Below are 22,053 nucleotides of genomic sequence, written 5' to 3' on the forward strand. Positions count from 1 at the left end.
CAGCTATCCCCTCACCTCCTGAAAGAAAGGCTGTGGAGTAAATGTGTGCAGAGCAGCCCCAGCTTTGAGAGGCAGGTAGTAGTGGTGACCACTCACCCAGGCACCCCCAGAAGCTAGGATGACTATGTAAATGTGCATAGGGTAGTCCTAGCTTTGGGAGGCTGGCAATGGCTACATTTCCCTCTCCTCCTCTCCTGAACATAGGCTGCTATGTGAATGTGGATATGGCTCTGAGTTTTGGAAAGGGCAGCAGTTGTGGGCTCTGCAGCCAGACACACATTCTTTGTGCTCGCCTGCCATTTGAGAAGCCCCTCAGCTTGAAAATTCTGGGAAACGCTCATATGATTTTTTTTAAATGAATTATTTTTCTGAAATCCAAGATCTTGAAGATCACAAATTTCTAAGCAAATTGCGTTCCTTGCCAAATAACCAGGATGAAGAACACAGCTTTGGAAACGTGCATTTCATTGCAAAATCATGCACCTTCACTGATACACTTTCTAATCATGGTTTAAAAAATGAGATTAATTTTGTTACCCACCTTCAATTCATTGGTGTCAGCCAGCTTAACCTTAAGCTCTGTGTTTGTTTCTCTTGCCAAAACAAGTTCATTCTGTAACCTTTCCAGCTTTTTTTGTAACTTTCTGACTGTAAGATTAGCTTCGTCTTTTTCCACTGCCAGAGCTGTGCGCACATGCTTCTCTTCTTCCAACTGAGCTATCTTCTGACGCAAAAGTTTCAGCTGTAGCTCTTTGTTGTCAAATTGTTCTTTCTGAGTTTTCAGCTATGTTTCAGAGTTTTAAAAAGAGGTGTCAAACATAATGGCAATTCTGTTTTCATGTTTAGCCTCCCTTGCACAAAAGCAATTTGTGGGACCTCAAATCCTCTAAATTCCCTAGCCAGCATGGTGATCAGCCAGCTCCTTCTGGAAGATGAAATAATACTCTCTAGTTTCTTCCTGCATAGTTATCACTCTCCTTTATTTTATTTTCACCAAAAACCAGTAAGATAATTTGGAAGAATCTGTGAATGGCTAACTTCTTGGCTAAATGAGATTCAAACTGAGATCTCACAGTCTATTCTGATTCTCCATCAGTATAAACCATCAGTTATTCAGCCTTCTTTCAGTGAATAACATTTTAAAATCCTGCTCAGCTTTTCATACCTTCCTTTGCAGATTCCGTGCTATGATCTTATTTTCTATCAACGTGTCTCCTTCCAGTTTGACTAATTGTTCCACACGAGCCAATACTGCATCCAATCTCATGTCAAATCCAATATCAGCTGCCATTTTGTCAAGATTCATTTTTTCAGAAAGTTGATCCAGAAACTTAAGATACTTCAGAGAGAAAATGAAATAGTAATAAAAAGTTATATTCAAAACAAAAAAACTTGAATTCTTATATTTTAGTAACTGCTTTGATGTAGAATTTATTTATTTCACGGTATAATATTTTTCCTGCAGAAATTTGCCAGAAATGTGGGTGAAAAATTGCCCTGTCTTGGCATACTTCTTTTGACATATGCAAGGAATCAAAAAGAGAACATTTTATCTGGATTTCTCCTATTGTATTTGGCATTCTTTTGATTTGATGCATTACAGGAAACACATTTTAAAATAATTTAGGTTTCCCAAAAGAAATGTAAATCAAGGCTGAAAATAATGAGTTTTGGTTTCTATTGTTCATTTAAAAATATTAGTCAGATAGAACATTAAGAAAGTGTGGAGATCTGTAAATGCATAAGAAATTGCATGTCTTCAGGGATTATTCTTTCAAATTGGACATTTCACTCACACAGTGAAAATTTCAACGAATTAAGGATGAATAAGCACAAGCATTAGTGAGCAACTGTCTTTATTTAGGAAAAAATGTAACTGTTCCTATCTTTTTGGTTCAACATACATTCCTTCAGACATTGCCATATGAAAGCTTGCTTTAAAGTATCTCAACCTGTGCTCTCTCTCAGGATGACACTTGTCACTTCCTATAATCAGTTGGACATTCCTTCCCTGCTACATACAACCCAGGAGTAGCATACACGACATCAACCAGAATTGCCCACCTCCTTGGATCTTATTATATAAAAGTTATCTGATAAAACTAGACCAAAGTAGTCCTGGTAAAGGGCCCAGAATTATCCCATCGGATGATTAGCATTAACCAAAGTATACAGACGCACCATGACTCCATGATAAGTATCTTTTGGAAGGGGAGCATAGCACTGCACTGAAAGACCTAGCAATTCCTAGAGTGGTGTTCTCTTTTGGAATCTCTAGGAGAGTACTTCTGGAACATGACCACACAGCCCGAAAGACATACAACAACCCTGTGATCCCGGCCATGAAAGCCTTCGACAACACATCTCTAGGTCTGTTAGCATAACTTTATGGTCAGTTCCCATAGAGTCATATTTGGCTACCTGTAGATTCCTAGAGATAACATTTTAATTAAATCTGAATAACCAACTGTATCTTCCAAAGATATTGCAGCATGTCAATTAGATTGCTGAAAGCTCCAGATCACTCAGAAAACCTAATACATCAAGTAAGATTTGTCACAATTATAATTTTAAAAGGATAACTTTTCTTCAAGTATCATACTGGATGACATATCGATTTTAAATTCTATTTTGATACTATTAATTTGACTACCCCAAAAAATCAGGTGCTGGTATTGTATTTTTTTCAGCAAATGAATGAAAGAATGTCTCATTCTTCTACACTTAACAGAATTCCCTGTCAGGTGAAAAAAATTGGGAACTCTGGCAGAGCAGTCTTTCTCTTGATTCATTTGAGAAAGTGACTTCCTATAGACCAGTGGTACTCAACTGCCCTGAGTCCCCTGTTGGGTGAGAAGGGCGGGATATAAATATTGTAATAAATTGTAATAAATAAACTTGGGGTCCCCAGACATTTTTGGCCTATAATTCCCAGAAATCCCAGCCAGTTTACCAGCTGTTAGAATTCCTAGGCGTTGAAGGCCAAAAGCATCTGGGGACCCACAGGTTGAGAACCCCTGCTATGGACAGTTGCTTCAGCCCTATGAAACTACTAAAAACAGCAAGTCCTAGTGCTGAGTCCTGCACAGACAACAATTTGGAAACTGGGGCCAAGGTCAGTTGGAAGGATTAAGCATAAGATGACCCAGAGGACTAATCAGGTAAGAGACAAACTGAATAGAATGATATTGAAAGAAACACATAAGAGAAAACTACTAGAGCAGGATCAAATGCAAAAGCTACTGTTGCTCCTGATTGTTCTGTATACAGCATGTGCTTTCAAGGCTTGGAAATCAGGGAAGCAAACAACCAAGTGCCATTTAGAACAATGCAGATTGTCGTTCCACTCCACAAGCAACCTATGTTTAAATAAACATTTACGGTGCATCAAAACTTTTTAAATGTGTTTTCTGGAACAGACTGCTACAGTTACTCCCCAGAATAGCCCCTCCCCCCACTTTTCTCAATCAGAAAACAATGCCTCTTAAACTATTGTCCTTTCAAGGATATGCCCACACTATTCTTATTTCAGAGGAGAGATGAATCAGCATAGTGTGTTCACATTCTGAGGTCTTTCTATGTCAAGCTCTTCCTCTACCTACCTCCTTCCATTCATATGGATTGAAGCTGTTGGAAAACCCATCAAATGATGCACTTTGGTGGATATATTGGCCCTTTCCAGAAAACTTTCAATTGTTAACAAGAAAAGCGGGGATCTTGTTTCCATGGGAGGAATCAATGAAAACAAGGAGTTTCTTCTCTTCAGACAAAGCACTAATGCCAGAGTAGAGCTTTTGTGTGACTAGCCACCTATCAATTCTCAATCAATTTCCGAAATAAAGGACTGATGTTCCCTTTACAGCTTTGGAAAGTTAATAAATGTTGCTTAGATGGGAAGAAAAAGCCTGGATTTTCTAATTACAATACAGACTTCTTCTGGGAATTTCAATGCATCTTTACTCCTTCCCATAGAACGATGCCATATATTCGCCAATGGATATTAAATAATGACTGAACAAAAATGGTGGCTTACTTTTTCAACTGTACTTTAACACTTCCTTTAGAGAAGAGGTGGGATTGCTGCACCCCATGGTTCACAAAAACTTTTTTGATCCAAAAGTAGTCTTTAGGGCACCTATTTTGGTCTGTAAATGCTATTGTGCTTCCTCACATCAAACCAGAAAAAAAACATAGAAAAGTGATTTTGCTTTAGGTTATTGCTTATCCTGCCCAGAGCAGCCTACTGAAAGGCACGAGGTGTTGAAAATGGCTCTGTGCCCTTTGGTGTGTTTACATCTGCTTCAGTCAACTACTGTACAACATTTTAGGTCTGTTGAAGCAGTCATGCTCCAGCTAAACAAGACTAATTCCAAAACATAACATCTCATGGAATTCCAAGCTGACAGAAAATGGAACAAAGAAAAAAAACAAACATAAAAAACCCTTATTTTCTCTGCTACTTTCAAATCCAAAACTCAAAAGTAAGTTGTTATCAACAGCTCATACTGTCCCTTACCTGGCAGTAAGCATGCATCTACACTATGGAATTAATGCAGTTTGAAATAACTTTAACCACCATATGTCAATTCTATGGAATTTTGGGATTTCTAGTTTGTTGTGGCACTAGCACTTTTTGACAGAGAAGTCTAAAGGCCTTGTCATACTACAGTTCCCAGGATTCCACAACATTTGAACCAGGGCAGTTCAAGTGGTGTCAAACTGTATTAATTCTACGGTGTAGATTGACCCTATAATACTATATAAGATACTTGGATGGACTCAGCTTTAAATGTTATCCTGAGTTTACAAATTATCTAGGTCCCCACATCAAACCTACAAAAAATCTATTTGTGTAAAAAGAGATGTTTATCATACGACAGAATACATGAACACAACAGCCTGTGAAATTCTACTTAGTTGCATCCAGCACCGTGTTGTTAGACTGTCATCTCACTAGCTTATTTTGTGATCTTCCGGTAAAGCTATTACTTTTTGTTTCTCAAGCTTCAGAGTATCTCGTATCACGTCCCCAGATACCAGCTCGCCTTCCAGACGCATCAATTGATCATGCAATGCCTCAGAACTGCTTTCAGTTTTTCTGGCCCTTTGCAAAGCCTCCTGGTACAACATTTTCTGAGTCTCCAGTGTCTTGGTAAGTTTAGCTATTTGGGTTTCCAGCTGGAATACCATCTGCAGGAAGAGAAAGCAGAGTCAAGTCATTGGCTAAAGATGAAATCAATCTGCAGGACAAAGAGTTCATCAGCTTATCCAAAATAATTGAATAGTTGTTCTCCATTCAATGAACATGGGAAGAATTACAAATTAATTAGAAGAAGCATAATTAGCTCAAAAGAAATTATGGCTCCATTTCATTAAGAAATAACTGGTTGTAATCTTTCTAGATTACAATATTTGGTTCTGTGTAAATCAAACAGGAAAATAAATATTGGTGCATAAATCTGCAGCTAAATACATTTTCTGTTATTAAACCTAGCTATAGAAACCCCAGTGTGGATGTCACACGTAAACTCCACTACAACCTGAATTACCAATTCAATCAAATTTCATAGGTTCATAGAGCTGGAAGACACCTCTTTATTATACATATATTTTGATTACATCTATTTCTGAGTTGCTTTGTATTATTATTATTATTATTATTATTATTATTATTATTGACACAACAACATTGTATGACACAGCAAACAAGATAGATATGCTGGATTTCGTATCACAAAATCACAAGTCGAACACTTCCCAAGTGTCTAGGACTGTGTGATGTATTTTCGGATTATTATTATTATTATTATTATTATTATTAAGATATATTTTATCTGGACGATTCTGTGTGTGTGTGTGTGTGTGTGTGTGTGTGTGTGTGTGTGTGTGTGGACACCCACATATTTTAGATTATACAGGACCCAGAATTTTGGTGTGTGTGTTATTGTAACATGTCATGTACACTTGATGGAAAAATACAAAAATTAATGATAATGATGCATGTTTTTTCTGCTGCTATAGATTTGTTTGGAGATTGTAAGATCCCATGTAAACTTTTGTACAACAGGTAAAGGAGTATTTGCCATGGCCTCAATTATATAAAATGAAATATGAATCAAGCTGTAATTGATTAGTTTGGCATCCTCTCCTAAAGAAGTATAATTAACAATGCAATTCCATATGCTTAGAATGTCCCCTTAAGTTCAGTAGGATCTCATAATTATGCTTAGGAATGTTCTGTAAATGTAGCCTAATTTCAGTGAAATCACCTTTGCATAACATTCAAATGTCAATTAAAATTCAGAAACTACGTTTAATTAAAATGTAGGGATCAAATAACCTTTTAAAGAGTCAAATGAATAATATTGATATCAGCTTTCTATAACATTCTTCTACTGACTGAATTGCTTCTGCATTTTTATACATTCAATTTAGACTGAACAATTAATGATATCACAATTTAAACACAATTAGCCTGTGTAATAAAGATAAAGAACCTGTGGCACTCCAGGCTTATAGGACTTCAACTCCCATCATTCCTTCCTATCAACTATGCTATCTAGGGCTAATGGGAATTGCAGTCCAAACTCATTTTCATTCCTGCAATTAAAAAAAGATGAGCATTGACTGTATCCGTAATGCTTAATATAGTTTTCTATCTGGTTCATACACATAATCTATGGCCTTTTCATTATATCGTATGCAATTATAATACTAATTCTACCTTTAATTACAACATTCTATTGAATCCTGGGGTTTGTAATTTGTGGAGTCATGAAAACTCTCTGGTTAAGAATTCTAAGATAAAGAAGTTAAAGGTTTTCCCGACATTAACTCTAGTCGTGTCCAACTCTGGGGGTTGGTACTAATCTCCATTTCTAAGCCGAAGAGCCGGCGTTGTCCGGAGAGACCTCCAAGGTCATGTGGCCAGCATGACTGCATGGAGCACCATTAATTTCCTGCCGGAGTGGTACCTATTGATCTACTCACATTTCCAAGTTTTCAAACTGCAAGGTTGGCACAAGTTGGGGCTAACAGCAGGAGCTCACCTGCTCCCTGGATTCGTAGCACCGACCTTTCGGTCAGCAAGTTCAACAGCTCAGTGGTTTAACCCACTACGTCACCTGAGCCTCTACCTTTCCATAAAATACAAATCTCAAGATTTCATAGGATGTTGCCATGGCAGCAAAAAAAAGATATCAAAACACAAATAATATAGTCAGTGTGACAAGGCTCATAGAGTTCTTCCACGCCACCAACAAAACTTTCACACTTCCCCAAAGTTGTTTGCCCTACCAGTTGCATATGTGCAATTCCCCCCCCCCCTATTTTTTCCTTTCCCTGTTATTTTGCTGCAACTTATTTTGCACACAATTTTGGTGAGATTTTACTCATCTTTGCAATATTGAGACAGGCTATTATCACAAAAAGAAGAGTGATGGAAAAACAGTGAGATTGAATTCATAGATTAGCTTTTCCTAAAAATGAAATGAGAATATCCAATCACAAGTCAAGCACAAACTGACTACAGGAGATACTCAGCATTGTGTGTTAAGCTCCATCGATAGGTGCTTTTATCCTGTTGTGATTGCACTATCGGCCTCTTGTGTTCAGGCCCCAATTTCCAACCATCACTAGATGCAGGGGTTAAAATATTGAGCATCTCAGCCATTATGAAGTTAAGCTGTATGTTTTGTCAACATCCAGTCTCATGGCTATTAAGGAGATTAAAGCACACACTAAAAAGACAAATAAAACAGAATTCACACAAAATTCAAACACACAAGCTATGTGGAGGGGTGTTTTTCACATGGATAGCAAGTGTCAGACATTGGCACTTTTAAAAACGAAATTGCAGCTTAATTATGTATATTTCAGACAATGGCATTTATGCTGAACCAGTACAGGGATCTGCACTGGCTGCTTAAGGCTTTTGATGGAGTATGCCGATTAAGTATTCATAATACTTACCAACTCATTCATTGGATTCTTTATTAACAATACCAACAATATTAGGAAACCTTTTCAAGGCAAAGAAGTATAGCAGAAAAAGGCAGGCAGGCAGGACAGAGCAAGTAGGACACAGAGGGAGAGTTCAAATTAGACACCAGCAGGGAAGTAGAACAAAAGGAAGACTGAGAATGGAACTGCCTTCACACTCCTTCAAGACCAGATGGAAATGGATCACTGGGCCTCCTAATGGTAACACTGTCCTGTTGTTTCCCCAAGGGGTCTGGTACAAGTAGCTTAACAAACAGACTGCAGGAAAAGAGATTCCACCTGAATATGAGAAAGAACTCCTGGACAGTAAGAGCCTTCTGACAGTAGAATATGCTGCTTTGGAGTGTGGTGAAGTCTCCTTTTTGGAGAGTTTTAAGCAGAGGCTAGATTTTTATTTATCATGTCAAAAGCAAACTAAGAGTACATGTTGTAATGTATTTGAAAATGCAAACCAAGTTTTTTTTAAAACAACAACTTAGCATTATACTAAATGTCCTTTGACCAGTAGCTGGCCACTTGGAGTGCCTCTGTTGTTGCTGTAAAAAGGTCCTCCATAATGCATGTGGCAGGGTTCAGACTACATTGAAATAGGTGGTCTGTGGTTTGCTCTTCTCCACACTCGCATGCCATGGACTCCACTTTGTTGCCCCATTTCTTAAGGCTGGCTCTGCATCTCGTGGTGCCAGAGCGCAATCTGTTCAACACCTTCCAAGTCGTCCAGCCTTCTGTGTGCCCAGGAGGGAGTCTCTCATCCAGTGTCAGCCACTGACTGAGGTTCCAGGTTTTAGCCTGCCACTTTTGGACTCTCGCTTGCTGAGGTGTTCCTGCAAGTATCTCTGTAGATCTTAGAGAACTATTTTTTGATTTAAGGCGCTGGTGTGCTGGCTGATACCCAAACAGGGGATGGGCCAGAGATGTCAATGCCTTGGTCCTTTCATTGCTGGTTGCTACTTCCCAGCAGATGTCGGGTGGTGGAATGCTGGCTAAACAGTATAATTTCTCCAGTGGTCTGGGTCATAGACATGATGATGCAGCATGTCTCATTAAGAGCCACATCCAAAGGCTAGATGGCAATCTGTCACGAGTGGCTTTAAAATGTTTTCCTGGATAGCAGGGGGTTGGACTGGATGGCACATGTGGTCTGTTTCAGCTCAATGATTTTTTTCCTTGAATGAATACCATACTCTGACCCAACAGAGAGGAACAAAGGAGGTGGTCTAATAAATGCCAGAGCTTGATGTAACTGGGGTGGAGACGGGTAAAGGCTTGAACTGGAGGGACCTATACTGAGTTAATATACTGCAAAACATTTTAGATATTAAAGACCAATGTGCTTTTAGGCCACCAACTTCATGCCAACAGAAGTTTAAAAAATATTGAAACAAGTTTGGCCAAAAGAAGACTAAATCTGATTATATCAAACCATATTAAATAATAAAAATGAATATTCACTGTGGTGCTTTATTATGTTGCAGACCTCTCCCATGGTCACCACCTTCACAAACCCATTTAAGTGTAGTGTTTTGGATGTTTATTTGTTCATTTTTAGTTCCACCCTCAGAAGACATATTGCATTGTCTCTCTGACTGCCAGATGTAGTCCTGGTGTTTGCAAGCTGGCTTGAGTTTGTAAGTACTTATGCACACAATGCTCACTTTTCTTCTGACAGCTCCAGTACTCAAAGATTACGACATTTCAAATATAAATGCATTATGTTACCCGTGACTGAGGTACAAAGGAAAAAGTTTTATGGAAATGATGTGAACTGCATAAACAGTAACAAAGGCAAGCAAACAAAAGAGCTACAGCTAAAACGATAAATCAAATAATGGCAAGCCGTAATGTTGCTGTTTATTTCATAGCTTCAAAACTTCTTCGTTTTCCATTCTTTGAACGTATAAGCCATGCTGGGTCCCATAATGAGAAAAAGGCAGGATAGAAATGAAATGACGGGGGAGGAGATCCTGTCAGACTCCCAGCTAACAGTGAAATATCACCAAATAGCAGGGCCAAAGCCTGAAACTTCATTTTTTTAGACTAGAGCTTCAGACAAAATAACCACTGAGCTGGAGTCCAAATAAGGAATTTTCTCAACCAAAACTAGGGATTGTAACATTTTTTTCCAGAATAAGTGTGCACCTACATTGTAGAATTAATGGAGTTTGATATCACTTGAACTGTCATGGCTCAATGCTATGGGATTATGGGGATTGTAGTTTGTTGAGGCACCAGCACACTTTAGCAGAGAAGGCTAAAGACTTTGTGAAACTACATCTCCCATGATTCCATAGAATAGAGCAGAGACAGTTAAAAAGGGTTTGAGCCGCATTCGTTCTACAGTGCAGATGTGTGCTACGTGAAGTAACAGAACACAACATAGACAAGGACATGAAATGGCTCTCAAAGGTATCCTAATATATGTATAGCTATTTAAATGAATGATGTTATGGCTTGCTAGTCTTTGGATAACAAAATGTGTTTTCAATGCTATAACTAGAGCAGGCATGGGTAAACTTTGGCTGTCCAGGTGTTTTGGACTTCAACTCCCACCATTCCTAACAGCCTCAGGCCCTTTCCTTTCCCCCCTCGGCTGCTTAAGTGGCCAAGGGGGAAAAGGAAAGGGCCTGAGGCTGTTAGGAATGGTGGGAGTTGAAGTCCAAAACACCTGGACGGCCAAAGTTTGCCCATGCCTGAACTAGAGTGACCATTATTAACATCCTTGAAAACTCAGTGAAAGTCATAGGTCAGCCAGGCCAGCTCCAAATTCCCCTATACAAGTGCAGCCTCACGCAATAAAGATACTAAATGTGACTGGTGGACGTGAACAAGACGACTCCAGATATGTGGCACAGGCCAATACTGCTATGCTAATTCAGTACTACAGACAACAAACAATTAGGGAAATACCTAAACTGATAATGACTAGTTGCACTAAATGCTTTATATGGTTTTTAATTTTTTGTAAAATTGATAGGTCAACATTGTTTCCAGTTGTTTCCTACACATGGATATGCTACTTGGAATGCAGCCATAAATATTAGCTCTTTTTAAAAAAGCCAACATTTTAGTATTCTTTCTTTAAAGTGAGCCCTGTGCATAAATACTTCATATTAGATGTGATTTTTCCACTTCCTTCTGGAATCAATAGGCCTCAAGGTGATTTATCAAGTGTAAATGCATCCAAACTAAAACCAAAGAACAGATAGCACTTTCCTGAGAATAACAACTTTAGAGTATGCTCAAGTTCTTTCTGACATGGTTATCTCAGCGCCTGACCTCCAAACAGGAACTCTCCAGAGGCTGAAGTGCACACTTTCTTATTGATGGGCATCACTCTGGGATAGTGTAAACAGGACATTCACCTTTTTCAGTTCAGTGCCGTATATTTGTCAAAGGCTAACTCTTCTTAAGCAAATATATTGGGTACTTTTCCATCTTTGGCCTCGGTATTAGCTGCATTTTCTCTACAGTTAAGTAGGCATCTTATATTTTGCCATGTTCTTGAATGATTTTACCTAAGTCCACACATACAGCAATTCAAGTACAGTAGAGTCTCATTTATCCAATGTTCTGGATTATATAACACAGTCTGCCTCCTCCCCGGGTCCACAGGTGTTTCTCTAGGTAGTAAGGACTGAACTTTTTATGGATTTAACTTCTGACAATGTTGCTACTGTAAGTTCATTTTATGCAATTCTATCTTTATTTGTAGTCAATGTTTTTGTAGTCAATATTTTCAATGCAATGTTTTGGTTCTAAATTCATAAATACAGTAATTACTACATAACATTATCGTGTATTGAGCTGCTTTTTCTGTTGACTTGTAAAACATGATGTTTTGGTGCTTAATTTGTAAAATCATAATGTAATTTGACGTTTAATAGGCTTTTCCTTAAATCCTCCTTATTATCCAACATTTTCACATATTCAACGTTCTACTGGCCCGTTTATGTTGGATAAGTGAGACTCTACTGTACTTTGGTTCAGGCATCGTTGTTGAAAAGGCACCTGCAAAGTGTGGATCTCCTGAAATTTGCTGGACTTCAGCTCCCAGCATTCATTATCACCTACTGTGCTTGCTAGAAGTAATGAAAATTGCAATCCAACAATATCTGGAGGATCTTCTTTCATCCACCCATTAAGGAAACAGCAATAACATACTCATCAATGCTTCTAGTATTTGATGCTACAGCAGCTCAAGAAGTAAATTGCCTCTCTTGTGTGTCAAGTACACACTTCTTTTGCTATGAGGACGCCAATTTCATGTATTTCATGTACTGCTTTTCTCCCAGTATGGGAATATTTGTGGATTTATTTGCAGAGCTGATACAATATAGCAGCACTCTCACTGCACCATTGCATACTGATAATGTGTTTGGAATGACATGTTGAGGCATGCCCAATCCATACTTTATGTTTTAGCAGATGACACCATATGCAGTGGCTTGCACTGCAAAACAGTGAAAAGTTAACCTTATCAATGGAAGTAGAAGACAGCTATCCAACTCAGCTCCATGTAATTTTATCCACCACCCAAGTTACTTTTGGCTTTGCATAGGATGCATCTACACTGTGGAATGAATTGACACCACTTTAACTGCCATGACTATGGAAACAGAAGAGCTTAGTTTTTCACAAGTACCTAATTTCTTGGGATGTTATGCAGAAAAGCACTTCTGGCAGTTAAATCTGTCTGTCTGTCCATCTTTCTCTCTCTTTTGCATGTACACACTCACAATATGTGAGGATTTCACTCAGGAAATATTGTTCCAACAAGTTTAAAGTGAGGAGTGATTCCTGAAAGCCCAAGATTCAATCCTGTACTCTGTTTGCACCTAGCACCACAGCATACAATCAAGAGATAAGAAAAGTTAGTAATTTGCACTGTTACTGCACTGTTTTACCAAGTCTACAAGCCACACATTGGATTGTCCTATTTTCTTTACAGCAAAAGGCAAAAATGACATGTAGTAACCAATCGACATCTTTACAACAGATCTGAATAATCTGAAACTACTTCAATGACAATTAGGTCACCATCTAGCAAAGCCAAACAATTTTAAAGCGCCCAAGAGCAACTTCTGCTGGATATGCTATGATAGTAAATATTCAGGTCAGAAGAACCTAGAGGTAGTTGTCTGTACATGTATATACAGTTTCTTATTCCATCTACCTATAAAATTTTATTATAACTATTAATCCAAGTAACCAAATGCAGTTTACAAAGAGTGCAGAGCAATAAAATTTACCAGAATTTGCCCTCAGGTTAATCACATGCACGCTAGCTTTTAGTTAGAGGCTGCAGCTATGCAAAAATACAAATCAAGACCATTGGTCCCCCCATGCTATCTAGTCAGAATCCAGTTACGCTATTGTTTACCATGGAGTTCTATTTCATCCCCATCCTGCCCAACATCTGTTTGAAACCAGTGAGTGAGGTTATTTGATATGAGATGTCACCCAGCACTATCTTTCCTTTTTATCATATTTAGGTGAGACTGGAGTGGTACTGAATAACCATCTGGAATTGATTATGATGACAGCCTATAAAATGAAGACCACTGATGGGTGGGTTGGAGAAAAGACTGGTCAACCTTTGTGGAATAAAGTTGATATTTCCTGGAAGGTTCATAGTTTGGAGAGCTGCTGTTAGATCCCGCCTTATCTTTGGAAGTAGAGACTAGAGTGGATCCAGAGTAAGAATAAAACAGATGACAATAGGTCTTAAAGAGGCCCACATGCAGGTAGGATGTAAAACAAAAACAGGAGCAAACTGTGAGCAGACAACTAATCAAAGGCAAGCAATGTAGTTTCAGACAGACAGATGTTCAAGTCTGGAGAGAAAGACAAAGATTATATTGCTACTTTTAACAGTAGATACCTTAGGGAATAATGCCTACAACTTTTATGAGAGACAATAAGAAACCAGCAGGGCAGCATAAAAGTTATAAAGTTCAATAACTGCTGAAGCCCAGAATGAAAAGTGAATAATGGAAGAAATAAAAGACAATTGATGAAATCCAGCATTGTTATTATTACTTGATCCGCAGTCTCTTTCAGAGATTTCCCACTAACCACAGATTGTACTAACTGAAACTATGGCATCTATATAAGCTGTTCTTGTCAGCTGTAGTGTTATCAAAGTTGTAACAGAATGAAGCATATTCAGAGTAAGCTGTTTCTATAGAAAACCAAACCAGAAGCTTTTGTTTTTAAAAGCTCTTCTAGCAGATTTTAAAATATTCTTTCCAAAACAGTTATTTCAGATGTTTCTGGACTGCAGCTCTGAGGACACCTGAATATTAATCATGCTGGTTAAGGGTGCTGGAAACTGAAATCCAACAACATCTCGGGATCCACACTTGGAAACCACTGATCTAGAGCGTTGTGGGTTAAATTAAACCTTTGCAGAAAGGGGAAAGTAGTCACTAACAGCTCTTCCTTTAATACTGAATTTTATCAATGAAGCTATTTTACAGTGAGGAGAAACACTGGCTTATGGTGGGACATACTAGAAATCTAAAATCTGCTGTGGATACACACACACACACACAAAATAACCTTGTGATCTACGTGGGGAAGTTAAAAGCAAAACAAAAGTAAATTTTAAATTTTACATAATTGTTAAAATACTAATATATGATGGGGTCTTTTAAATGTGACAGAGTTGTGATACTCAGTGAATCTGCCCACAGTCATGCCAACATAGTCAGGTTTCACAACCTACTGCTCTGATTCTTTTCCCTTCTGACTGCTTTAATGCAAAGAATAAAATATGTCACTTAAACCGAGTGTGTTGTTTTCTCAGAATGAAGTTCCCTTTGGACACCACCCAACCGACCTCATGGTGGTGGTATAGCACATTGAATATTCTACTATCTGTCTATATAAGCAGAGGTGGTCCAAGCATTTGCCTGTGGCGCAATTGTCCCAGGGCGCAGTCAAGCCCCCGGGAGGATGGTGCCACCCCCGCCTCCTTCTCCTTCTGACCTGGGCCTTCCCACCGTGGCGGGAAGGCCCATCCAAGCCCGAAGGAGAAGGCCCATCCAGGCTGGCTGGGCCTTCCCAACGTGGCCCACGCGCCCTGGCCCCGCCTCCCATGCAGTGCGGGAGGTGGGGCCAGGGTGTGTGGTGCGGGAAGTGGGGCCAGGTCTGGCCCCGGCTCCCGTGCCGCACGGCCTGGCCTAGCGAGCCCGGATGGGCCTTCCTGCCGCGGCCTGGGAAGGTCCATCCAGGCCGCAGAGGGAAGGCCCAGCCAGGCTGGCTGGGCTTTCCCACCGCGGCCCATGTGCCCTGGCCCCGCCAGGAGGCGTGGCCGTGCAACATGGGAGGCGGGGCTAGGGCGCGCAGCACAGGAGGCAGGGCCAGGTGTGGCCACGCCTTCTGCATCACACAGCCATGCCTCCCATGTCACATGTCCACGCCTCCCACATCACACAGCCACACCTCCCGCATTGCGCGGCCATGCCTCCCATGGCGCGGAGGGGCACTAAAATTCATTTTGCCTACTAAGGCAAAATACCTATGGACGCCTCTGTATATCCTGCTTATATATATATAAGCTTCCCAATTCAAAAGGAATCTCCAACTCTGAGAGTTACCTAACAGGACAGTTCTATGCATGCTTATTCAAAAGACAGTTGGATTTTCTCAATGGGACTTACCCTATAATATTGAAGTGGGAAGCATTGTTGGGCTGTAAGGACTTCATCACACACAATAAAACAACATTTCTACACATTTAAGAAATGGCTACTGACAGAGCCCATAACATGATGCAAGCTCGTACTATGGGCTGCAGGAATTTTGCTGTTTCTAAAGTGTGTTTTTTCCTATGCTTCCTAAATCAATTAACAAGCGACTTCTTTTTAAACTCCCTGTGTAGAGACATGTAAAAACATGATGGAAATTCCCCATTGTCTATTTGTAAAAATAATGACAACGTCATTCTGGAGAGAGGAGCCAAGATGGGCAGTATAGAATCCTTTCCCCCACTATAACCTTTGGAACCAAGGAAGAAGGAACGGTAATTAATATATTTTTTATATCTTTTTTTAACAACGTATATTCAAGACAGCTACAGTTTAAATTGAGAAGTATCTGTACTTATAAATTGTAATATAGAATAATATAGAATAGAAAAAAATCCTGTTCAATGATCCTGTGTTAAAAATATTTCCGCAAGAATAAACACAGAGGATTTTTTTCAAGTATACGAAAATGGGGAGGAGACAGTGGGAGGAGAATATCTCCCATGTGATGAGGAAGCAAATGGATAATTTGTAAAGGAAGCTGAACACAGGAAAACATGTGATGGGAGTAGGAAAATCATTTGTTTAATTTCTCAATAAGGAGTTGCAAAGCTTAAGATAAAAACAACGATCCCCAATGCTTTACTTACTTTGTGGGATGAAATCCTAAGTCCCAGTTCTAGCCACTACAGTCAATTGTGAGGAACACTAGGATTTGTGATCAAGGAACATTAGATGAAGCATGTGATTCTCACCTTTGTCCAAATAGTTAAGCATAAGATTGCTTCCTCTACATGATTGTCCAAGAATTATTTTTCACCTCTCTCTGAAATTTTGCAATCGGTAGGAAAAGATTAATGGTGGAAATGCTGCACTAAAAAAAAGACTTCCTCTCTCTTTCCTCCCTCAGCTAGCTCCCTGATGTCTAAACATCTAGGACAGATTTTGAGCATGTACAGTAAAGAAGTAGGAAAAACTTTTTCCTTCCTAGAGCTATTGAGAAACATAGTCAGTGGAATGACACAACTGCAAGAAACACTAGGCAACACCACAGGAATTATGACCAGTTGAGATAGAAAGGAGCCATGATGTGGCATCTCAGGCCCCATCTGCACTGTCACATAATGCAGTTTTATAATGCAGGCTAGATCTATACTGCTGCATAATGCAGTTCAATGTAGTTTGTCTAATACATTCGGAGACTGTATTATGTGGTGGTGTAGATCCAGCCAATGCAGTTTCAGACTACATTATATGGTTGTGTAGATCCAGCCTCAGATAAGAAAGACCTATGTTTTTTATTGGGGAGTCAGTGTAGTGTAGAGGTTTAAATAATGGACTTTAACCAAAAGAAACCAGGGTGGAAATCCCAGTTCCACCATGAAAACCCACTAGATTACCATGGGCAAAACTGATGCTTTCCCGGGCAGATGGAAGAGCAATGGCAAACCTCCTGTGAAAAAGTCTTGCAATGAAACCCCTAGAATAATGTTGACATAAATTGGTGTTGGCTTGAGGACATGTAGCAACAACAAACAAGCTTTTGGATGTTTCCAGATGTCTAGTGTTACCAATCAAAATACACTGGCATGAAATATACTGTACAGTCTCATCTTTTCCTGATCATGGTCTATGTTAACTACGACATTATTGACCCCAATTGGAAGCTGCTGTGATTTTACTGATAGTAATTTTAATGTAAATTTTATTTTTGTGTAATAATGTGTTTTTATTGTTGTGTATTGTATGTCTGTATCTTTGTTGTAAACCGCCCTGAGTCCCTTCTGGGAGATAGGGCGGTATATAAATAAAGTTTTATTATTTATTATTTATTATTATAATATTACTGTACAGTAATTCTGTCTTTGCTTTTAAATACATTTTCTGTGGTATGAAAAGGAACAAGTAAGAAATCATATGATTACATATAGACAGCAGGGTTACATAAAGGAGTGATATCTACACCTCCAGTCATGTTCAATGTAGAAAGCAAAATTATTATTACACAGTTATTTGGAAGCCTCCTTATGTTATTCCTGTGGAGAGATGATCAAATTTAAATACTAAGGTAGCAACATGGTTATTGCCAAAAATATCTTCTCTTTCAGTAAGAGAGAAAGTTGCAGAGAAGTTTGGATCTGCTTCCATCACAGGACAGGTGCATCTACACTATAAAATCAATGCAGTTTGAGACCACTTTAACTGCCAGAGCTGACCAATATAGAATCCCAGGAGTCAGAGTTTGGTCAGGCATCAACACTACTGGCAGAGAAGGCTAAAGACCTATAAGACTACAGTTCTCATAAATCTCATAGCATTGAGCCTGGGTAGTGAAAGTGGTGCCAAACTGCATTAATTCTACAATGTACATGCATCCTGAGTCTGTCTATGAAGTATCTATACTGCTTCCTTTTGAAAGTAAAACTAAATTACTGAGTTATTGACTTGGGTTGCTTTTCTTTGTGCCATTTTATTATTTTGTGATGAAGTTGTCTATAAGATGATCTCCTACACATGTAATTCATACTGAAAAGAAGCAACTGAAAACATCAAGCACACTGGACAATAATGGTGAGTGTTCAAATACCGTATTTTTACTTTCCTCCTTGTTGCACATTTCTCGAACTTTTTCCACAATGTCCTCTGTAGATAGATTGACTGCAATGGAATTACTCCTAAGCAGGGCAAGAATTTGCTCTCTGAAGGCATTGTGCAGACTTTTTGCGGCACTGGCCTCCCTTATGGTACTTTTCAATGCCTCCTCTTTTTCACTGCAGCATTTCTTCATGAGGCTAAGCTCTTCCTGTGAAGCCTCCCAGGCTCTTTGAACAGCATTCAGTCTGTCTTCAAGGTTCCTCATCTCCTTCTCCAGACTCTGCTTAGCTTTTATGTTGATCTTTAAATCCTAAAACAAAACCCACAATAATTACTCTCTTGGCACTGCACAGAAGAAATAAAAAATCTGTTCACAACACTTGTATCAGTGGTTTTAGGATTTATATCTAGAATTCCCCTTTGCTAACTCACAGAGTCCATCTAGACTACAGCCTTCCAAACTGCTGCATCAACTGTAGTGTGCAGGTGTGTAACACGAACATAATGAGAAAACTCTGAGTCTATGTGAAAGGTTTTCATGAAATATGTTGTATCCTCATACATTTCATTATTACAATTCATGTATGCATCTGTTTCTCTTATAAGGGGTTGGATTAATGACCTTTGGTTTACCAGTAAAGCTGAATTACTCTGACATGAAATGAAGCATGACTAAAAAGTGTGTCATCACCATGAAATGTTTGAAAAGCTCTGATCTAAACTGTAGAATTCATGCAATTCAACATTACTTTAACTGCCATGGCTCAATGCTATGGGATCCTGGGAGTTTTACAAGGTCTTTAATCTTCTCTGCCAAAGAGTTTCTCACTAAATATTAAATCCCAGAATTGCATAACATTGAGCCATAATAATAATAATAATAAAACTTTATTTATACCCCGCCACCATCTCCCCAACGGGGACTCGGGGCGGCTTACATGGGGCCATGCCCAGAACAATACAATATAACAAAATATAAAAACAACATATCAAACACAATTAAACAATACAATAGATAATAATATACATTACAGCACAAGGTCAAAAAAGCAATAAAAACAAGGGCAGGCCGCATGAACACTCAGTTAAAAACTCGGGGTGAGAAAGAAATATGAATAAAAAACCACGGGGACCAGGGACATAAGATAGTGGAACAGTCTAGAGGATAGATGTTGGAGGGGAGTAACAAAAGAAGTATATGACAGTTACTCTCCAAAAGCACAACGGAAGAGCCATGTTTTTAAGTCTTTCTTAAAAGCTAATAAAGTGGGGGCTTGCCTAATCTCAATGGGCAGTGAATTCCATAGTCGGGGGGCCACAGCAGAAAAGGCCCTCTCCCTTGTTCCCACAAGGCGGGCCTGAGATATAGGCAGTGGCGACAGGAGGGCCTCCCCTGATGATCGAAGAGATCGGGCAGGTTTATGGTAGGAGATACGGTCACGAAGGTAGGTGGGTCCCAAACCGTTTAGGGCTTTATAGGTGATGGTCTGCACCTTGAATTGGGACCGGAAAATGAACAGCAGCCAGTGGAGCTCCTTGAACAAGGGAGTAGATTTTTCCCTGTAACTTGCCCCTGTTATTAATCTGGCAGCCGAGCATTGGACCAATTGTAATTTCCGGGCCGTCTTCAAGGGAAGCCCCACGTAGAGCGCATTACAGTAGTCCATTCTAGAGGTAACTAAGGCATGGACCACCGTGGTCAAGTCAGACTTCACGAGGTAAGGTTGCAGTTGGCGCACAAGTTTGAGTTGTGCGAAAGCCCTCCCAGCCACTGCCGACACCTGCGCCTCAAGCGTCAACGCTGAATCCAGGAGGACCCCCAAACTGCAGACCTGTGATTTCAGAGGGAGTGCAACCCCGTCCAGCACAGGTTGCCACCCAATACCCCGATCCGACGAGCGACTGACCAGGAGGGCCTCTGTCTTGTCAGAATTGATCCTCAGCTTGTTCCTCCTCATCCAGTCCACCACAGCGGCCAGGCACTGGTTCAGCATCTGAGGGGCTTCCTTGGAGTTAGATAAAAACGAGTAGTGGATTTGCGTGTCATCTGCGTAGAGATGGCAACACCCTCCAAAACTCCGGATGACCTCTCCCAACGGTTTCATGTAGATGTTAAATAGCATGGGGGATAGAACAGACCCTTGCGGGACCCCACAGGTCAAAGGCCAGGTGTCAGAGCAGGTATCCCCCAGCTTCACCATCTGGGAGCGGCCCTCCAAGAAGGACCGGAGCCACTGCAGAACCGTGCCACCGAGCCCCATCCCGGAGAGCCTCCCCAGAAGAATACCATGGTCGATGGTATCGAAAGCCGCTGAGATGTCCAAGAGAACCAGCAAGGTCACACTCCCCCTGTCCAGCTCCCTGTGGAGGTCATCCACCAAGGCGACCAAAGCCGTCTCGGTACTGTGCCCATGGCAGTTAAACTGGTGTAAAACTGCACTAATTCTACAGTGTAGATCAGGTATGGGCAAACCCAGGCCCAACTTCCTATAAACATGAGTTGATGGCCCACCCATGTCTTTTTGCTGAGAGGAGGCCAGAGAAGTCTCATGTGGCTGCAGCACCTGCCCCAGGCAGAGCCTCTTCCTGGCCCGCACCTTGGCCTCCACCTGCACAGAACTTATCTGCTCCTCACTGGCACGCATGGAGCCAACATGTTCTCCTTCTTCCAGGCCTCTGCCCCTGGCAACCAGAAGGGAAGCTCCTCTTCCACCGCCTCTTCCTCCTTCTCTGCCACCACCAACTTCCTCAAGGGCATGTTCCCCTTCAGAAAGAAGAACAACAGGAGCAGAAGGGAAGGGAAGGAGAACCCTAGGCAGCCGTATGCTCAAGTGGCAGCAGTGGAGGAGGAGGAAGAGGAGGAGGAGCTGCCCTCCTTGTCACTGGGGACAGAGGCCCATAAGAAAGGGAGTCTGCTAGTGAGAAGTAGCTGAGTCCCATGGCAGTGGAGGTCAAGGTGCAGGCCAGGAAGAGGCTCTGCCAAGACCTGGTGCTGATGAGCACAAATTCCTAGGCACCACAACAGACAAGGCAAGCCTCCGTGTGTGAAACCTGCCCCCCTGCACCAACCTTCCTGGCTTCCCCCCCCCCTGCTTGGCCCACCCACCCTGCTCCGGCCCGCCACGTGGCCCTCAAGTTAAAAAGTTTGCCCATGCCTGGTGTAGATAGACCCAAAGCGTTCTATAATAGATGTTGCGGTGACCTTGGTTTTGGCTTTCAGTCTGCTGAGGTTAAATAGCTTGCCATCTGTCCGATAGATGATTTCCACTCCGGTGGGAAGCTTCTCATCAACAAGGTGAAGTATCATAGCGATGAAGATGGAAAATAAGGTAGGGGCAATAACACATCCCTGCTTGACACCTGATTCCACCTTAAATGGGTCATTTTGGGAGCCGCTGCTGTCCAAGACTGTTGCCATCATGTCACCATGGAGGAGCCGAAGGATGTTCACAAATTTGTCAGGGCACCCGATTTTGTGGAGGATGGTCCAGAGAGCGCTGCGATTCACTGTGTCGAATGCCTTTGCAAGGTCAATGAATGCCATGTACAGAGGTTGAATTTGTTCCCTGCATTTTTCTTGCAGCTGTTGTGCAGTGAAGATCATGTCCACTGTTCCTCTGGAGGGACAGAAGCCATTCTGGGATCCTGGGAGGGTGTCTTCTGAAACAGGGAGAAGGTGGTTTGTGTCAGGACCCAGGCTGCAGAG

The 22,053-nt window shown here is 40.7% G+C and overlaps 1 protein-coding gene across 5 annotated transcripts in view; it reads right to left on the bottom strand.

Annotated features, from left to right (window-relative positions):
• The window catches only part of ccdc170 (coiled-coil domain containing 170), an 86,637-nt gene that overhangs the window by 10,863 nt on the left and 53,721 nt on the right, over positions 1 to 22,053 (bottom strand). For 3 of the 5 annotated variants that reach the window (XM_062977310.1, XM_016995885.2, XM_016995883.2), the window contains 4 exons: positions 18,340 to 18,657; positions 4,990 to 5,190; positions 1,166 to 1,339; positions 542 to 784 (listed from right to left, as the gene is read on the bottom strand). In XM_062977310.1, the coding sequence (XP_062833380.1) occupies positions 542 to 784; positions 1,166 to 1,339; positions 4,990 to 5,190; positions 18,340 to 18,657 (936 nt within the window). The remainder of the gene's footprint in view (positions 1 to 541; positions 785 to 1,165; positions 1,340 to 4,989; positions 5,191 to 18,339; positions 18,658 to 22,053) is intronic. The other 2 variants (XM_062977321.1, XM_062977332.1) reach the window with 2 other exon arrangements.

This window comes from Anolis carolinensis, chromosome 1 (genome assembly GCF_035594765.1).
Source record: "Anolis carolinensis isolate JA03-04 chromosome 1, rAnoCar3.1.pri, whole genome shotgun sequence".
Taxonomy (NCBI): domain Eukaryota; kingdom Metazoa; phylum Chordata; class Lepidosauria; order Squamata; family Dactyloidae; genus Anolis; species Anolis carolinensis.